The 15,864-nt window shown below is 55.2% G+C and overlaps 4 protein-coding genes across 4 annotated transcripts; 2 read left to right on the top strand and 2 right to left on the bottom strand.

The window, feature by feature from the left end:
- Positions 1-2,520: 2,520 nt before the first annotated feature.
- Positions 2,521-3,027, top strand: ETH_00013575 (uncharacterized protein; the record flags this gene model as incomplete). Its single annotated transcript, XM_013378440.1, has 1 exon — positions 2,521-3,027. One exon carries the CDS (start codon positions 2,521-2,523, stop codon positions 3,025-3,027), a length of 507 nt encoding a protein of 168 aa, XP_013233894.1.
- A 2,044-nt stretch (positions 3,028-5,071) lies between these two features.
- On the bottom strand, positions 5,072-5,909 carry ETH_00013570 (uncharacterized protein; the record flags this gene model as incomplete). The annotated part of the gene is made up of 3 exons (XM_013378439.1): positions 5,072-5,139; positions 5,462-5,562; positions 5,752-5,909. The coding sequence occupies 3 exons, from the start codon at positions 5,907-5,909 to the stop codon at positions 5,072-5,074; spliced, it is 327 nt and encodes a 108-aa protein (XP_013233893.1).
- Positions 5,910-7,804: 1,895 nt separating this feature from the next.
- On the top strand, positions 7,805-14,040 carry ETH_00013565 (Ankyrin repeat-containing protein, related; the record flags this gene model as incomplete). Its single annotated transcript, XM_013378438.1, has 11 exons — positions 7,805-7,972; positions 8,176-8,798; positions 9,041-9,147; positions 9,391-9,494; positions 9,909-9,976; positions 10,190-10,277; positions 10,973-11,086; positions 11,605-12,245; positions 12,383-12,481; positions 13,553-13,622; positions 13,906-14,040. 11 exons carry the CDS (start codon positions 7,805-7,807, stop codon positions 14,038-14,040), a joined length of 2,217 nt encoding a protein of 738 aa, XP_013233892.1.
- Positions 14,041-14,309: 269 nt separating this feature from the next.
- ETH_00013560 (uncharacterized protein) lies at positions 14,310-15,650 on the bottom strand (the record flags this gene model as incomplete). Its single annotated transcript, XM_013378437.1, has 1 exon — positions 14,310-15,650. The coding sequence occupies one exon, from the start codon at positions 15,648-15,650 to the stop codon at positions 14,310-14,312; it is 1,341 nt and encodes a 446-aa protein (XP_013233891.1).
- Positions 15,651-15,864: the final 214 nt, after the last annotated feature.

Here is a 15,864-nt window from a genome sequence, read left to right as displayed (position 1 = left end):
GTGGCTAGCTAGCTCCAGTGGCTGGCTAGCCGTAAACAGCAGCTAGCCAGCTGCAGTGGCTAGCCAACCAGCAATCGTGGCTAGCTCGCTACAGCGGCTAGCTAGCCGCGGCGGCTAGCTAGCCACAGTGGCTAGTTAGTTACAGCGGCTAGCTAGCCAAAGTGGCTAGCTAGCTACTGTGGCTAGCTAGCCACTGCAGCTAGCCACAGCTAGCCACCTCAGCGCTGCTGAGTACCCGCGCCGTAGTGCCTGTGCGCACCAGCTAGCGCAGAAACAGCAAAGAACTTCTTCCTAGCTAGCTAGCTAGCTGGCGAGCTAGCTAGCTAGCTGGCTAGCTAGCTAGCTGGCTACCTAGCTCGCCAGCTAGCTAGCTTTTTAGCTAGGTAGCTGGCTACCTGGCTCGCTAGCTAGCTAGCTTTTAAGCTAGCTAGCTGGACACCTAGCTAGCTAGCTAGCTGGATACCTAGCTAGCTAGCTAGCTGGCTGGCTAGGTAGCTAGCTGGTCACCCAGCTCGGTAGCTAGCTAGCTTTTTAGCTAGCTAGCTGGGTGCCTAGCTGACTGGCTAGCTAGGTGGCCAGTTAGCTACATGCAGTGGTGGCTAGCCAGCAGCCCTGCACTGTTCTAGATGATGCTTCAGCGTCGTCCAATAGCAGCAGCAGCTGCAAGCAGCAGCAGCAGCAGCAGCAGCAGCAGCGACAGGCAGCAGCAACACGCTGGAGACAAAGGCAGCAGCGGGAAAAGCAGCTGCCTTTCAGCTGCTGCTGCTGCTTCTGCTGCTGCGCATAGATGCGCAGCAACTGCCCTTTAGATAATCTACTGCTGTGGAGAGGCGCTGCACGTAGCAGCTGCAGCAGCAGATGCTGCTGCTGCTGCAGCAGGGTATGTGGAGTACCGTGGGTAGTATACCTTCGCGGCACCCCAGCTAGCTAGCTGGGCAGCTAGGCAGCTAGCCACCTAGCTAGCTGCCTACCTACGTAGCCAGCTCCGTGCCTGTATAGTTCTCTAGCTAGCTATCTGGCCAGCTAGCTAGCTAGCTAACTAGCTAGCTAGCTGCTGAAGGGGGAGGCTGTGAGGCTGTGCAGCTCGCGGCTAGAGGCTGCTGGCGCGAAGGCGGACGCAGCTGGCTGGCTAGTTTGTTGGCTAGCTGGCCAGCTGCAGCTAGCTAGCTGGCTAGCTAGCTAGCTGTAGCACAGGTATAGCCTGTGGCACTATGGACGGCTGTAGGTCAATTGAGTGGCTCGTGGCGCTTAGCTGTGAACAAAAGGAGAAAAATAATTTTAATTTTAAAAATATAAATTTAAAAGTGAATGCGAAATTATAAAACTTTTAATTTTACGAAATTAAATTTAGAAATAAGTGCAAAGTTATTAATAAATGCTTTTCATTTTCCTGAATGCACCGGGGGCGGCTCTGTTGTCTGTTGGGGTTAATGTGAATGAAAAGCGCGAATATAAATTAATTTTAAATTTTAAATTAAATTAAATTAAAATAAAGAATTAATTTTTAATGAGTAATCGAAATTAAGAGAAAACGAACGCAGATATGCATGTCAGGTTTGCAGGAAAACATGAAAAGATCTGAAACCCCGTCGTGATGCAAGATGGTCCTTGTGGCGGCGAAAACACGGAAACGACGCGTCTTTTGATTTATTTAAATTAATAAATTGAAATGAATAAAAATGTAGTTTAAAATTAACATAAATTAAGGCAAAGAAGCAGAAAAAGAAAGAGTTCAAACAGCCCACACCCCATAACTACTCCTGGGGGTCTGGGTGTATGCGCAGCTGCAGGCCACGCGAGCAGCAAAACAAAAAGGAAAAGAATTAATTAATCATTAATAATAAAACTTTAAAAAGTAATATATATTTCTTCAAAAAGAAATTGAGTTCGATGAGCAGCAGCTGGGGCACCACAACGCGTCCACAGCAGCAGCAGCAGCAGCAGCAGCAGAAACTGCAGCAGCAAGTGTGCGCACATGCAGAGGAGTGATACATAATTTAGAAAGACAAACAAAGAGCTATACTGCGCCTTCTCAGCAGGGTATTTGTGTGGCGGTTTAGGGCTTAGGATCCCCAGTGAGGGTTTAGGGTTTAGGGTTTAGGGTTTGGGAGACAGCCGTGCCGGTGTAGCTCAGTCGGTAGAGCGCGAGGCTCTTAACCTCGTGGTCGCGGGTTCGAGCCCCGTCGTCGGCTTTATTTAGCTCTCATTAGATTTTGTTTTACACAAACCCTAAACCCTAAACCCTAAATCAGGGTTTACTCGCCAGACACGCGCGCTATACACTGATTTCGGGTTTAGGGCCCTCTCACGTGCGCTCTTCTTACTCAGTAGCCACGCTCGGCAGCAGCAGAAGGTGCAGCAGCACCAAGCGCAGCAGCAGCTGCAGCAAATGCAGCAGCAGCTGCAGCAACACTGAAATCTCAACGGAAAACGCGTCCACCGGGAAAAACCCTAAACTCTGAACCCTAAACCCTAAACCCTGAGGCTTTAGTGTGCTGCAGGCTGCAGCAGAACAGCAGCATGCGGCCAGGCATGATGGCCTGCCCCCGGCAAGAAGAGCAGCAGCAGCAGCAGCAGCCGCAGCAGCAGCAGCAGCAGCAGGACGTCGACGGCAGCGCGGAAACGCGCCAGCCACCTGCTGCGCACGTCCCTGCAACGGCAGCAGCAGCAGAAACAGCAGCAGCAGCAGCAACAACAAGAGCGGCAGCAGTAGCAACAACAGCAGCAGCAGCAGCAGCAGCAGCAAGTCTCCTCCCTTGGCAGCAGCGCACTGCTGCTCTCGTGAGCGACTCGAGCTCGGACGGCGCCGTGTCGCCGCGCGCAGCAGCAGCAGCAAGGCAAGCAGCAGCAAAACAAGCAGCAGCAGCAGCAGCAGCAGCAGCACCTTTTTCTTTCTTTGTCAAGAAGCAGCAAACAAGGGCCATGGTCCTCGCCAGGGGGCCCCCAGGCCGCCCTTTAGCTGCCAGCCAGCGGCTGCCTCTTGCTGCTGTGCTGCAGTGCTTGGCGGTGGTTTGGCAGGCCGCCTAAACCCTAAACCCTAAACCCTCAGAGGGGCTAGCAGCAGCAGCAGCTGCTGCTGCTGCTGCTGCTGCGACAGCCAGAGCGCTGGCTTGCGGCGGAAGATTGCCGCAGAAAGAGCTAGCTACGCAGCAACAGCAGCAGCAACAGCAGCAGTAGCAGCAGCAACAGCAACAGCAACAGCAAAGGCAGCAGCAGGGAGAGCCGCAGCAAGGAGAGTAGCAGCAGCTTCAGCGCAAGTGCAGCCAAGGGATATACGTCGGGAATGAATAAACTAAAAGTTGTAACTGTTGAAGCTCAGCTAGCTAGCTGGCTAGCTAGCTAGCTAGCTAGCTAGCTAGCTAGCCAGTTATAGCTAGCTAGCAGCTAACTACCAGCTAGCTAGCTGGTAGCTAGCTGGCAGCTAGCTGCCGCAGCGGCTGGCTGAGGCGTGGCTGGCTAGCTAGCTGCTATCTACCTGCAGCAGCGGCTAGCTGAGCTGTAGCTAGCTAGATAGCTAGCTAGCTAGCTAGCTAGCTAGCCACCTAGCTAGCTGCTGTTCTGCTAATCTGCTGCAGCAAACGTGCAGAAGGCGGGGAGGCGCTGCGGCGGCTTAGCTTGAAACCTTGAGAAGCAGCAGCAGCAGCAGCAGCAGCAGCGCATTATGTAGTAGCAGCAGTAGCACATGATATAGCAGCAGCAGCAGCACATTTGTAGAGCTGCAGCAGCAAAAGCATGGATTTGGCGCAGCAGCAGCAGCAGAAGCTGCTGCTGCTGCAGCAGCAGGTGACAGCAAAGGCGTGAGGGCTCACCACAGTTACTTTGCGTGTCTTCTTGAAGCTCGTTAGCAGCTCAGACATCGCCTTCTGAAGCAGCAGCAGCAGCAGCAGCAGCAATGTGGAGTCGCAGCAGGCGTTTGCAGCTGTAGAGAGCACTGCCGTGCGTGGCAGTGGCACCCACAAAGCTCCATTTAGGGTTTAGGGTTTAGGGTTTGGGGCTTGCCTGGGTCTGGATTTGTTTTCCTCTTGCCTTTTGATTCGCCCTCTGCGGCCACAGCAGCAGCAGCAACAGCAGCAGCAGCAGCACCGGCAGCACTAGAATGCGTCGTGTCTTTCAAGCTGAGACAGCACCTTCAGCAGCAGCAGCAGCAGCAGCAGCAGCAAAGTGCCGCAGCGGTAGTACCAAAACGCAGCTCCTCCTCCAGCAGCAACAATAACAGAAGGCGGGAGTAGGAACAGCAGCAACAGCAGCAGCAGCAGCAACAGCAGCAACAGCAGCAGCAGCAGCAGCTGTACCGTCAGCTCATCTTTTTTCTTGAGGAAGCAAAGCGTTTGTATCTGCAGCCGGTGCTTCTCCTGAGCTGCCAGCTGCAGCAGCAAGTACACGCCATGCAAACTGCTGCTGCTGCTGCTGCTGCTGCTGCTTCGAGCAAACGTGCTGCTGCTGCTACAACTGCCAGCACAGCTGCTGCTGCTGCTGCTGCAGTCTCACCTGCCACGCTTGCTGCCTCTTCGTCACTTCAGCTCGCTGGAGACCGCACAAATGGGGCCCACCAAAACCCTAAACCCTAAACCCTAAACCCTGATTGGTCAGCACAGGTGGAGCGTCTCTAAACCCTAGACCCTGAACAACAAACCCCAAGTAAGCAGCACGAAAAGAATACCCTTCTATGTTTTCTGGTTTTAGGGTTTGGGGTTTAGGGTTTAGGGTTTAGGGTTAAGGGTTTACAGTGTTTCTGATGCGCAGGTGGAGGCGAGATATCTCCTTGTTGACCAGCTCATTTTCCCGTTTCCTGTTGAAGCAGCAGCAGCAGGAGCTACAGCAGCAGCAGCTACAGCAGCAGCAGCTACAGTAGCAGCAGCTACAGCAGCAGCAGCTACGGCAGCAGCAGCAGCAGCTACAGCAGCAGCAGCAACAGCTGCAGCAGTGGCAGATAGCGAACTGGCAGCACGAAGAGGGCCAGCAGCAGCAGCATTAGCAGCAGCAAGGGCCACAGTACTTGCCCTGCAAACCCTGTGTATTTATTTCACGAGGGTTCAGGGTTTAGGGTTTAGGGTTTAGGGTTTAGGGTTTGTTACAGGCCGTCTCTGTAACGCTTAGTAGACAAGAGGCGAGACTCCTCCTCTTCCTTTTCTTTTTTCTCTGCGAAGTTAACCACTAAACCCTAAACCCTAAACCCTCAAAGGCCAGCCCTACCTCTTAGTGCTAGCCAACGCCGGCTGCTGCACTTCCTGCGGCCTTTCTGAAGTAGGCGCTGAGGGTTTAGGGTTTAGGGTTTGGGGTTTGAAGTGGGGGATTAAGGGTTTAGGGTTTGGGGTGTGGATCTGCGGCTTTTCGGAAGTAGGCGTTGAGGGTTTAGGGTTTAGGGTTTGCGGTTTGCAGTAGAGGGTTTAGCGTTCAGGGTTTGGGGTGTGAACTTGAGGAATTGGGGTTTAGGGTTTAGGGTTTAGGGTTTAGGGTTTACCTGCTGCTAACTCTCTGCGTAAAGCCTTCAGCTTATTTCCTTTAGAGGCATTAAAGGCTTTTAGCGAAAGCTGTTCTTCCTTTGTCTCACTTAGCTTCTCCCTGCAGCAAACCCTAAACCCTAAACCCTAATGTGGTGGCGCTAGGGCATCCCTCGAGCTTCCCTTCAGTAGAAACCCTAAACCCTAAACCCTAGCTTCTAGACTGAAGCTGAAAAGGGGCGTGGATGCGGCGCAGTGCGCGTCTTTGAGGGATTAGGGTTAAGGGTTTAGGGTTTAGGGTTTGGGAAACCTCAGCTGAGCGACGAGAGAGGTTAGGGTTTGCAGCTCTTCTGCCTTTCGAGTTGCTTCTTCTACTATTTTTGTAAACCGCAAATTTGCTGCTGCTGCTTCCGCGCTCAGCGCAGCTCGTAGGCGGCTGCTCTCAAACAAAGGCCCCTCCCGCGTCATTTTGCTGCTGCTGCTGCTGCTGTGGCTGCGGCGGCTGCTGAGTTGCTGCTGCTGCTGTGGCTGCGGCGGCGGCTGAGTTGCTGCTGCTGCTGTGGCTGGAGCTGCTGCTGTTGCCGTGGCCGCTGCTGTGGCTGTGGCTGTGGATGCTGCTGTGGCGATTGCAGCTGCTGCTGTTGCTGCTGCTGCTGCTTCTGGCTTATGCCGATCTTGCAGGCACTGCGGCTGCTGCTGCTGCCAGATGCTCCCTGAGGGGATCGCGAGCAGCAGATGCTGTTCTGCTGCTGCTCCTGCTGTCACTGCTGTTCCTGCTGCTGTTGCTGCTGCCGTCGATGCTGTTCCTGCTGCTGTTGCTGCTTCTGCTAGCTGCTGCTGCTAGCAGGCAAACTCCCACCGCTGCGCAGTAGGAGTGTATGCGTAGCAGTGGAGGGCTTTCAAGTCCTAACCCGTTTGATGCAAACCCTAGACCCTAGATTGTAAACCCTAAACCCTTATCTCTAAACCGCAAACCCTCAGTTTGCAATTTGCTGGGGTGCGTAGCTGCCGCCGTGCCTCTGTCTTGCGTCTCGGTGGCTAGCTGCTGCAGCGCCCAGGCAGGGTTTAGGGTTTAGGGTTTAGGGTTTGGGGGGTTGGTTGAATAAAAAGATGTGTTTGTTCTTGTTTTTGAGGCACTCAATGCAGCGGCAGAAACAGCAGCAGCGGCGACAGCAGCAGCAGCAGCAGCAGCAGCAACTTGCTGCTGGTTCTGAGGCCTCTGGTGACCCCAAGGTCACCTTGAGCGGGAAACCCTTGAAACAACAGACGGGACAAAAGGCACTGAAGGACTTTAGGGTTTAGGGTTTAGGGTTTAGGGTTTAGGGTTTAGCTGCTTCCCTCTTAGACAAACCACTGGGCCTCCGCCGACCGCTGCTGCTGCTGCTGCGGTGTTGCGCTCACCTGCAGTGCCGGCCAAAACCCAACGCCCTAAACCCTAAACCCTAAACCCTAAACCCTAATCCCCTTTTCTTTAACTATCAAAAAATTTGTATTTGGTCAACACACTGCTCAGGGCTTAGGGTTTGGAGGTTACGGATCACGGTTTGCTGCCGCCGCCCTTACCGGGGCTCCTCGAAGCCCTGCTGCTGCTGTTGCTGCTGCTGATGTTGCGGCTGCTGTTGCTAGTGCTGCTGTAGCTCCTGCAGCTGTTGCTGCCGCTGCTGCTGCTACAGAAGTACTTGGGTTAGCTGCAGACCCTAAACTAGCCGATAAGTGCAGCAGGGGAAATCTCTTGGGGAACCCGTTCCGCCGGGGAACCCTAAACCCTAAACCCTAAACCCCAAACGCTAAACCCTAAACCCTCATTTGGCTCTTTTCTCATTCCGAAGAAGATCTATGAAAGCCCCCCTAAGGGCGGCAGAGGCGCAGCTACACAAAAAATGAGCAAGAGACAGAGAAAATAGCTGACGATCTGCTGCTGCTGCTCTTGCTGCTGCTGCTGCTCTTGCTGCTGCTGCTGCTCTTGCTGCTGCTGCTGCTGAGGCTGCTCCACAGCAAGACACCTTTGCTGCAACACAAGTGGCGCTGCTGCTGCCCGTCTGCAGCGAGGTGCAGCAGCAAACCCTAGACCCCTTAAATCCTGTGCCCTCTAGGCCCTAAACCCTAAACCCTAGCACTGAGCTCCTCTTCGTCAGAGCAGCAGCTGCAGGACGGGCAGCTAAATCTGAGCAGCAGCAGCAGCTGCTGCTGCTGCCTCAGCAACAGCAGCACCAGCCCCAGCAACTGCAGCACCCGCTGCTGCAAGGGCAGCAACTGCAGCACGCCCAGCTGCGGGGGCAGCAGCAGCAGCGACAGCAGCAGCAGCTGCTGCTGCTGCTGCAGCGCCAGCAACAGCAGCAGCAGCAGCAGCAGGGTTTGCTGCAATGGAGGGGCTGATCCAAGCCCCCGAGCTGGACACTCTTGAGGAGCAGCTGCTGACGAAAAAAGAAAAGAAAGAAAGAAGCAGCAAAAGGCTGTTGGAAGCAGCAGAAGCAAACAGCACAGAAAGGGCCCTTGCGCTCCTCAAGGAAGGCGCAGACCCCGCAGTCGAAGTAAACCCTAAACCCTAAACCCTAAACCCTAAACCCTAAACCCTGGGCCGCGAGCTCTTGCTTCAAACGCCGTTTCTCTCGTCAGCGCCGGCCCTTTAAAAGGCACATTGGGCTTCACGATTTGGGGTTTAGGGTTTAGGGTTTAGGGCTGACCGTCTAGGGTTTAGGGTTTAGGGATTAGGGTTTAGGGTTTGGCGCTGCAGGGCGCGGGGCAGTGGACTGCGCTGCAGTGGGCGGTGGTCAATGGCAACGAGCTGCTGGTGCGGCAGCTGCTGAGCTGCGGGGCAGCAGAACCCCTGCTGCAGCTGCAGCAGCAGCAGCAGCAGCAACAACAACAACAGCAGCAGCAGCATCAGCAGCTCTCCATCGAGGCGCAGCCGTGGGAGCTGCCGCCACAGCTGCAGCAGCTGCTGCAGCAGGAGCAGCAAAGGAGGCAGCAAGCAAGAGACAGAAGGCTGCACCATGTGCAGAAGGCCCCCGAAGAGGTCCCCTCTGCTGCAGCTCGCGCAGCAGCAGCTGCAGCTGCTGCTGCTGCTGCAGCTTCGGCGGCAGCCGCTGCTGCTGCTGCTGCAGCGCCGCCCGAGAAGCCAGCGCCGGCCTCAGCAGCAGCAGCAGCAGCGTCGGCGCAGCAGCAAGAGCCGCAGCAGCAACAGGGGAGCAATGGAGCGGCGGCATCAGCAGCAGCAGCAGCAACAGCAGCAGGAACAGCAGCAGCAGCAGGAACAGCAACACCACAAACAGCAGCAACAACAGCAGCAACAACAGCAGCAGCAGCCTCAGGGGAACACCAGAAGCAATCTCCTCGTGCTCGGCCAGCAAGGAGAAAGTACTCTCCTCTGTGTGGCTTCTAACCCTGAGTTCTGCATCCCAAACCCTAAACCCTAAACCCTAAACCCTAAACCCTAGGACCTAAAGCCTAAACCCTTAGCGGCATGCAGTCGGGTGCAGCAGGCAGCTTTGGAAAGAGCTGCTGCAGCGTACTGCTCTTGAACTCATTCAGAGCGCTCCTCATAAAATTAGGGTTTAGGGTTTAGGGTTTAGTGTTTAGGGTTTAGGGTTTGTGTGCAGCCACTGGGCAGCATTCAAGGGCCACACGCGCATTTTGCATTTGCTGCTGAAGGCGGGGCTTTCTCCTTTTGACACTGACCTCTTCGGAAACACTTTGCTGCACCAAGGTTAGCAGCAGCGGCTGCTGCTGCTGCTGCTGTAGCTGCTGCTGCTGCTGCTGCTGCTGCTGTAGCTAGAGTTGTTGTGGCCACGGACGCATTTGCTGTTGCTGTTGCTGCTGCTGCTGCTGCTGCTGTTGACTCCGCTGGTCTGATCGTTTTATCTTCGTGTCGAGAGCCACCAGAGGCCTAGCATTCCTGCCGCTGCTGCTGCTGCTGCTGCTGCCGCTGCTGCTACTGCTGCTGCTGCAGCTGCTGCTGGAGGATCTCTCGAAACAGTAAAGGCCGTACTGGGCCTGGGGGTCCCAGTGGAGGCGAAGAACGCGAGGGGACACACTGCAGCAGCTCTTGCTGCTGTGAGTGTTGCTGCTGCTGCTGCTGCTGCTGCTGCTGCTACTGCTGCTGCTGCTACTGCTACTGCTAGTGCTGTTGCTGCTGTTGCTGTTGCCGCTGCTGTTGCTGTTGCCACTGCTGTCGCTGCATCTCCACCTTCTTCCAGGGTGGACTTTGCCTAGCTGCTGCTGCTGCTGCTGCTGCTGCTGCAGGAAGACGACTGCCGCGCGCTGCTGGAAGCAGCAGCAGCAGCAGAGCGCTGCCCACTAACTGGCATCGCCTTTTCTTATAAACGCATGCGCTACCTCTGTTCTTTCACTTTGGAGTTCTACGCCAAGGCAAACCCTAACCCTAAACCCTAAACCCTAAACCCTAAACCCTTGTCGTAAACCCTAAACCCTGAACTCTTGAAAGTTCTGCTACCTAATTTGTCTCAGGAAGCTGTGCGTCTCTTTTGGGTTTTTGAAACCCCCGAATCGACAGACTGCGACAAGCTCATCACCTGGTAAACCCTAAACCCTAAACCCTGAACCCTAAACCCTTGGTTTAAAGTTAAAATCAATCCCTCAGCGGTTTTGGGAAAAGTGGCGTTTCGCCTCTTCGCAGAAAAACCCTTGCCAAGTCTAGACTGATGCCAGTCAGGTTGCTTGCAGCTGCTGCTGCTGTTGCTGTTGCTGCTGTTGCTGCTGCTGCGGTTGCTGCTGCTGCTGCTGCGCAGGTGTGACCTTGCGCAGCGTTCCTCGCTGGCGGCGGAGCAGCGGCTTGTTGCTGCTTTTGAAGAAGGAACCCTAGATGCTCTGCAGCAGGTACGCTGCTGCTGCTGCTGCTGCTGCTGCTGCTGCTTTTGCTGCTGCTGCTTTTGCTGCTGCTGTTTTTGCTGCTGCTGCTTTTGCTGCTGCTGTTTTTGGTGCTCCTGCTGCTTCTACTAAACGGCTAGCTGATAGCTAGCTGGTGGCTAGCTGTTGAATAGCTAATGACTAGCCGGCAGCTGTTAAGTAGCTGGTAGCTAACTGATAGCTAGCTGATGGCTAGCTGGCAGCTAGCTGGCAGCTAAGTAGCGGCTAGCTACTAGCTAACTAGCGGCTAGCTACTAGCTAGCTGCTGGCTAGCTGTTGGCTGGCTTCTGACTAGCTGTTGGCTACCTGATGGCCAGCTGCTAGCTAACTGGCAGCTAACTAGCAGCTAGCTACTAGCTACCTACTATCTATCTAGCTAGCTAGCTTGCTAGCTAGCTAGCCGTTGGCTAGCTGTTGGCTAGCTGCTAGCTAACTGGTAGCCAACTAGCAGTAGCTACTAGCTAGCCAGCTAGCTAGCTAGCAAGCTAGCCAGCTAGCAAGCTAGCTAGCTAGCTGTTGGCTAGCTGTTGGCTAGCTGTTGGCTAGCTGCTAGCTAACTGGCAGCTAGCTAGCAGCTAGCTACTAGCTAGCTAGCTAGCTAGCTAGCTAGCTGTTGGCTAGCTGTTGGCTAGCTGTTGGCTAGCTGCTGGCTAGCTGTTTGTCAGGCTTATCGCGAAACCGAAGGCTCTCCGCTGGACTGCCGCGCGGAAGCTTTGCTGCAGAGAGAAACCAAAAGGCTCCGCGTAGAGGCCCACATCAGGCGCGCGCTGCTGTTTGCCGTGCGTTTGCTGCTGCTGCTGCTGCTGCTGCTGCTGCTGCTGCTGTTTTTGCTGTTGCTGCTGTTGTTGTTGTTGTTGACGTTGTTGCTGTTGCTGTTGTTGTCGTTGCTGCTGCTGCTGCTCTTGGCGCTGCTGCTGCTGCTGCTGCTGCTGCTGCTGCTTGTAGTGCTGCTGCTGGCGCAGGCGGCGGTAGTGGTGCTGCTGCTGCTCCTGCTAGTACTGCTGCTGGCGGCGCTGCTGCTGCTGCTGGCACTGCTGATGCTGCTTTTGCTGCTGCTGCTGGCGGTGCTGCTGCTGGTAGTGGAGCTGCTGCTGCAGAGGGCTCTGACTGCGCTGCTGTGGAAGCGGCTGGTGCTTCTGCTGCTGCTGCTGCCTAGGTTCTTGCTGCTGCTGCTGCCTAGGTTCTTGCTGCTGCTGCTGCGTTGCTGCTCGTGCAGCCATAAAGGCCTTCTGCACTAATGTTGCTGCAGCTGCTGCAGCAGCAGCAGCAGCAAGTTAGACTGTCCCTTGTGCTTCAGGAGGAGCTGCAGCAAAGCTATACGAAGCAGAAGGACTCCCAAGAAAGCGGCGAAGCACTGCAGCAGCAGCATCAGCAGCAGCCCGCGGAGGAAATACCTGCACAGGAACCAGGAAGCCCGAAGGAGCAGCAGCAGCAGCAGCAGCAGAGTGAAGAAGAGCAGTTGATGCACAATGAGCAGAGTGGGTTAGAGCGGCAAAGGGAGCAGCAGCAGCAGCAGCAGCAGCAGCAGTTTCAAGAGGAGCAAGAGGACTCTCCTCGTTTCTCGCAGCAGGAGGTGCCGCCGTCGCCTCAAAAGCAGCAGCAGCAGCAGCAGCAGCAGCAGCAGCAGCAGCAGCAGCAGCAGCAGGACGCGGACTTTTTGGAGGAATTGACTGCTTTGGTGGTGGAAGGGGAAGTTTGCTGCTGCGATGAAGAGCTGCTGCAGCAGCTAAAGTGCTGCCGCCGTCTCCTTTTTGCTGAAAGAGCTCTTCTCGAGTTGCTGCGCTGCATTCACAGCTCGCAAGCCTGCCCCCCCTTGCCGCTCTTCGAGTCAGCTGCTGCTGCTGCTGCTGCTGCTGCTGCTGCTGGTGCTGCTGCTGCTGCTGTTGAGGTTGGTGCTGATGCGGTGCCGGCGCCGCTGCTGTTGGTGTCGCAGATGCTGTTGCTGATGCTCTTGCTGCGAGCAGCAGCAGCTCAGTGAAAGCCAGATGCCCTGATCTGCTATCGTTCTTATGGCTGCTGCTGCTGCTGTTGCTGTCGTTGCTGCTGCTGCTGCTGCTGCTTTCTATGTGCCTCAGGGGGCTTTGTTTGGAGTGGGAGGAGGCGAAGGCCCTCGGAGCCCCTGAAGGGCTGCTGCGGCAAGCAGCAGCAGACGCATTCAAAACAGCGCACCACATGTACGCTCTACTGCTGCTGCTGCTGCTGCTGCTGCTGCTGCTGTTGGCGATGATGGTGACGCCTCTTTTTGCCTGAGCCCCGTCTCTGCAGCAGCAGCAGCCCGGCAGCAGCGCAGCGCCCACAGCAGCAGCAGCAGCAGCAAAAGTTGCCTCATGCTCCGTCTCCACATGCCATGAACGCTGCTGCTGCTGCTGCTGCTGCTGCTGCTGCTGCAGTTTGCTGCAGGGTTTGTGCGAGCCTCTGGAGCCGCTGCTGGCCCTCAGCAGCTGCAGCTCTTTTCCTCGAGTACAAAATGGCCCTCTTGCTGCTTTAGAAGACCCGGAGGTTTTCGAGAAGCAGCTGCTGCTGCTGCAGGCAAGCAGCAGGCCAGGGTTTAGAGCTAGGGTTTAGGGTCTGGGGCTAGGGTTTAGGGTTTAGGGTTTGGGGTTTGACTGGAGGCGAAGAGCCTGCTAAACAAAGGCTGCTACTGCAGCATTCAAGCGGCAGGGTTTAGGGTTTAGGGTTTTAGAGTTTAGGGTTCAGGCTTCGGAGTTTGGGGTTTAGTTATTAGGGTTTAGGGCTTAGGGTTTAGGGTTTAGGGTTCGGGGGGTTTCGTTCTGCTGCTGCTGCTGCTGCTTTGGCCTTATATACTTTTGCCATAAGCTGTTTATTTCCTCATGCCTTTTGTTTTGTTTTTATTCTTTTTAAATTATTTATTTTGTTTTATTATTAATTAATTTATTTATTTATTTATTTATTAATTTAATTTTATTATTTATTTGCTTCTGTCTTAAGGAGGAAATTTATGTTTCAAGAGAAGCTCAAGTGCCCGATGGGCTGCTGCGGGCAGCCGAGTAAACCCTCAAGCCTAAAGCCTATACCCTAAACCCTAAACCCTAAACCCTAAACCCTAAACCCTGAATTTTATATGGGCAATTTTTGCGCTGCGTCTCGTGCTCCTCTGGACTGGCTCCACAGCAACACAACCAACAGCAGCAGCAGCAGCAGCAGCAAAAGCAGCAGCAACAGCAGCAGCAGCAGCAAGAATCGCCACCGCCTTTTGCTGCTGCTGCTGCTGCTGCTGCTTTCAGGGCTCTTAGCGTCAAAATGGAAAATCTGCTCATAGAGACAAAACGGCTGCAGCAGGAAGCGAAAATGCTCGTAGGCTTCTAAATAAATAAATAAATAAATAAATAAATAAATAAATAAAAATAAAATCTAATTAAATTGCTTGTGCACACGAGCTGCTTCTTTTGCTGCTGCTGCTGCTGCAGCAGCAGCTGCTGCTGCTGCATTCCGCTTGCGTCTGAGAGGATTTCATCTTTTGAGATCTTCCAACTGATTGATTGACTTATTTGTTTGTTTTGTTATTTAATTAGATTAACTAAATTCATTTATTTGTTTTTATTTAATATCTGTTGCTGTGCTGCTGCTTTGTTTGCAGGAACAGCTCAAACGAAAGAAGAAGAAACATAAAAAGAAGCCCAGAAAAGCAGCAGCAGCGCCAGCAGCAGCAGCAGCAGCAGCAGCAGCGCCAGCTGCGGCAGCAACAGAAGCTGCAGCAGCAGCAGCAAAGTGAATGTAGTAATGCACTTGAGCGCTTTAGTTTAAAACGGCATGAAAGAAAGGCCTTGTTTGCTGAGGTGTATGTCCACCTCACAGCTGCCGCTGCAGCAGCTGCAGCAGCAGCAGCAGCAGCAGCAGCAGCTTGTGCAGCAGCAGCAGACGTAACGTCGGGAGCAGCGTTCTTGCTGCTGCCAAGCTGCTTCTAACTGGAAGATACCCAACCCTTACCCCAGCTTAGGTTTTAAAGTTCAAGGTTTAGGGTTTAGGGTTTAGGGTTTAGAATCAGTGAAAGATGCTTAGTGGCTCTGTTGCAGCAGGCAGTTGGTAGTCGTAGGTGCCCACGGTCGGAGACAGGAAGCCCTGCTGCAGTGCAGCAGCAGCAGCAGCAGCGGGGTTGGGTGCAGCAGCAGCAGCAGCAGCACCGTCAGCAGCAGCAGGGGCCCCCACAGAAGCAAAAGGCGCCATCGACAGAATTGCTTCTGCAGTCTTGTGGGCCTCTTCTTCTGGCAAGAAGGGGGTTTGTGGCAGCGCAGCAGTTGCTGCTGCAGTTGCTGCTACTGCTGCCGCTGCTGCTTGCTGCAGCACGTTCTTCGGCTGCAGCAAATCCGCAGGTGCTGCTCCCAGCAAGTCCCCAGCTAGCTGCTGCGCTGCTTCTTGCGGCAGCAAGGGGGCGAGGGTCTGCACAGCTTCTGCAACGGGGGAGAGGCCTGCTGCTGCTGCTGCTGCAGGTGCTGCGGGTGCTGCTGCAGCAGCAGCATCAAGCGCTCCTGCTGCTTGCTGCTGGCTGCTGCCCAGCCCATAAGCTTCAGCAGCAGGAAGCCGGGACCTCAAAAGACCCAGGGGGCCCCACGGGAGGCCCTCAAACTCGAGAGGCAGCAAAGAGAGTTTGGTGGTGCTGCCGTCGCTGCTGCTGCTGCTGCTGCTGTCTCCCCGCAGCCCCAGAGGTCCCAGAGGCATGCCACTCCCCAGGAGCTGCTGTGGCAGCTGCTGCAGCTGCTGCAGGGGCTGCTGCAGCTGCTGAGGTAGCTGCTGCAGCGGCTGCTGCAGCTGCTGAGGTAGCTGCTGCAGCTGCTGCAGCGGCTGCTGCAGCTGCTGAGGTAGCTGCTGCAGCTGCTGCAGAGGCTGCTGCAGCTGCTGCAGGGGCTGCTGCAGCTGCTGTGGCAGCAGCCGCAGCTGCTGCAGGGGCTCCTGCAGGTGCTGTAGAGGCTGCAGAGGCAAAGGAAGCTGCTGCAGCTGCTGCTGCAGAGGCCCAGATAGCGGGGACGGCAGCTGCTGCAGCTGCTGCAGGGGCTCCTGCTGCGGCTGCTGTTGCTGCTGCTGCTGCTGCGGCTGATGTACTGGGAGCTGGGGCAGCTGCTGCGAAACCTGATGCAGCGGAGTGCCTGGGAAGTGCTGCTGCTGCTGCAGTGGCCCCACAGGAAGATCGCCGAGGCTATCTTGCAGCTGTTGCTGCGGCGGGAACTGCTGCAGCAGCAGCTGCTGCTGCTGCTGCTGCTGCGGGTCCAGATCAGGCTGGGGAGGCCTCACGCTCAGCAGCTGAGGCACCGGGATACCCACAAATGAATCTGCTGCTGCTGCTGCAGAGAGAGCAGCAGCAAGCAGAAGGCACGGGCGAGCGGGCATCGCGGGGCTGTAAAGACTCGAGGGTTTAGGGTTTAGGGTTTAGGGTTTAGGTGAATTTGTTAAAAAGCCCCGATTCAAATTTAAGGGTTCAAATAAAAACCAGTCTATTTTGGCTACTGCTGCTGCTGCTGCAGCGGCTGCTGCTGCTACTGCGGCAGTGGCGGAGGGTCCGGGTTCGCCATCAGCAGCAGACTGCTGCTGCTGCTGCTGCTGC

Source organism: Eimeria tenella, genomic scaffold (assembly GCF_000499545.2).
Source record: "Eimeria tenella Houghton genomic scaffold, Eth_scaff87, whole genome shotgun sequence".
Lineage (NCBI taxonomy): Eukaryota > Apicomplexa > Conoidasida > Eucoccidiorida > Eimeriidae > Eimeria > Eimeria tenella.
This window is presented reverse-complemented; position numbering and strand designations above follow the sequence as displayed.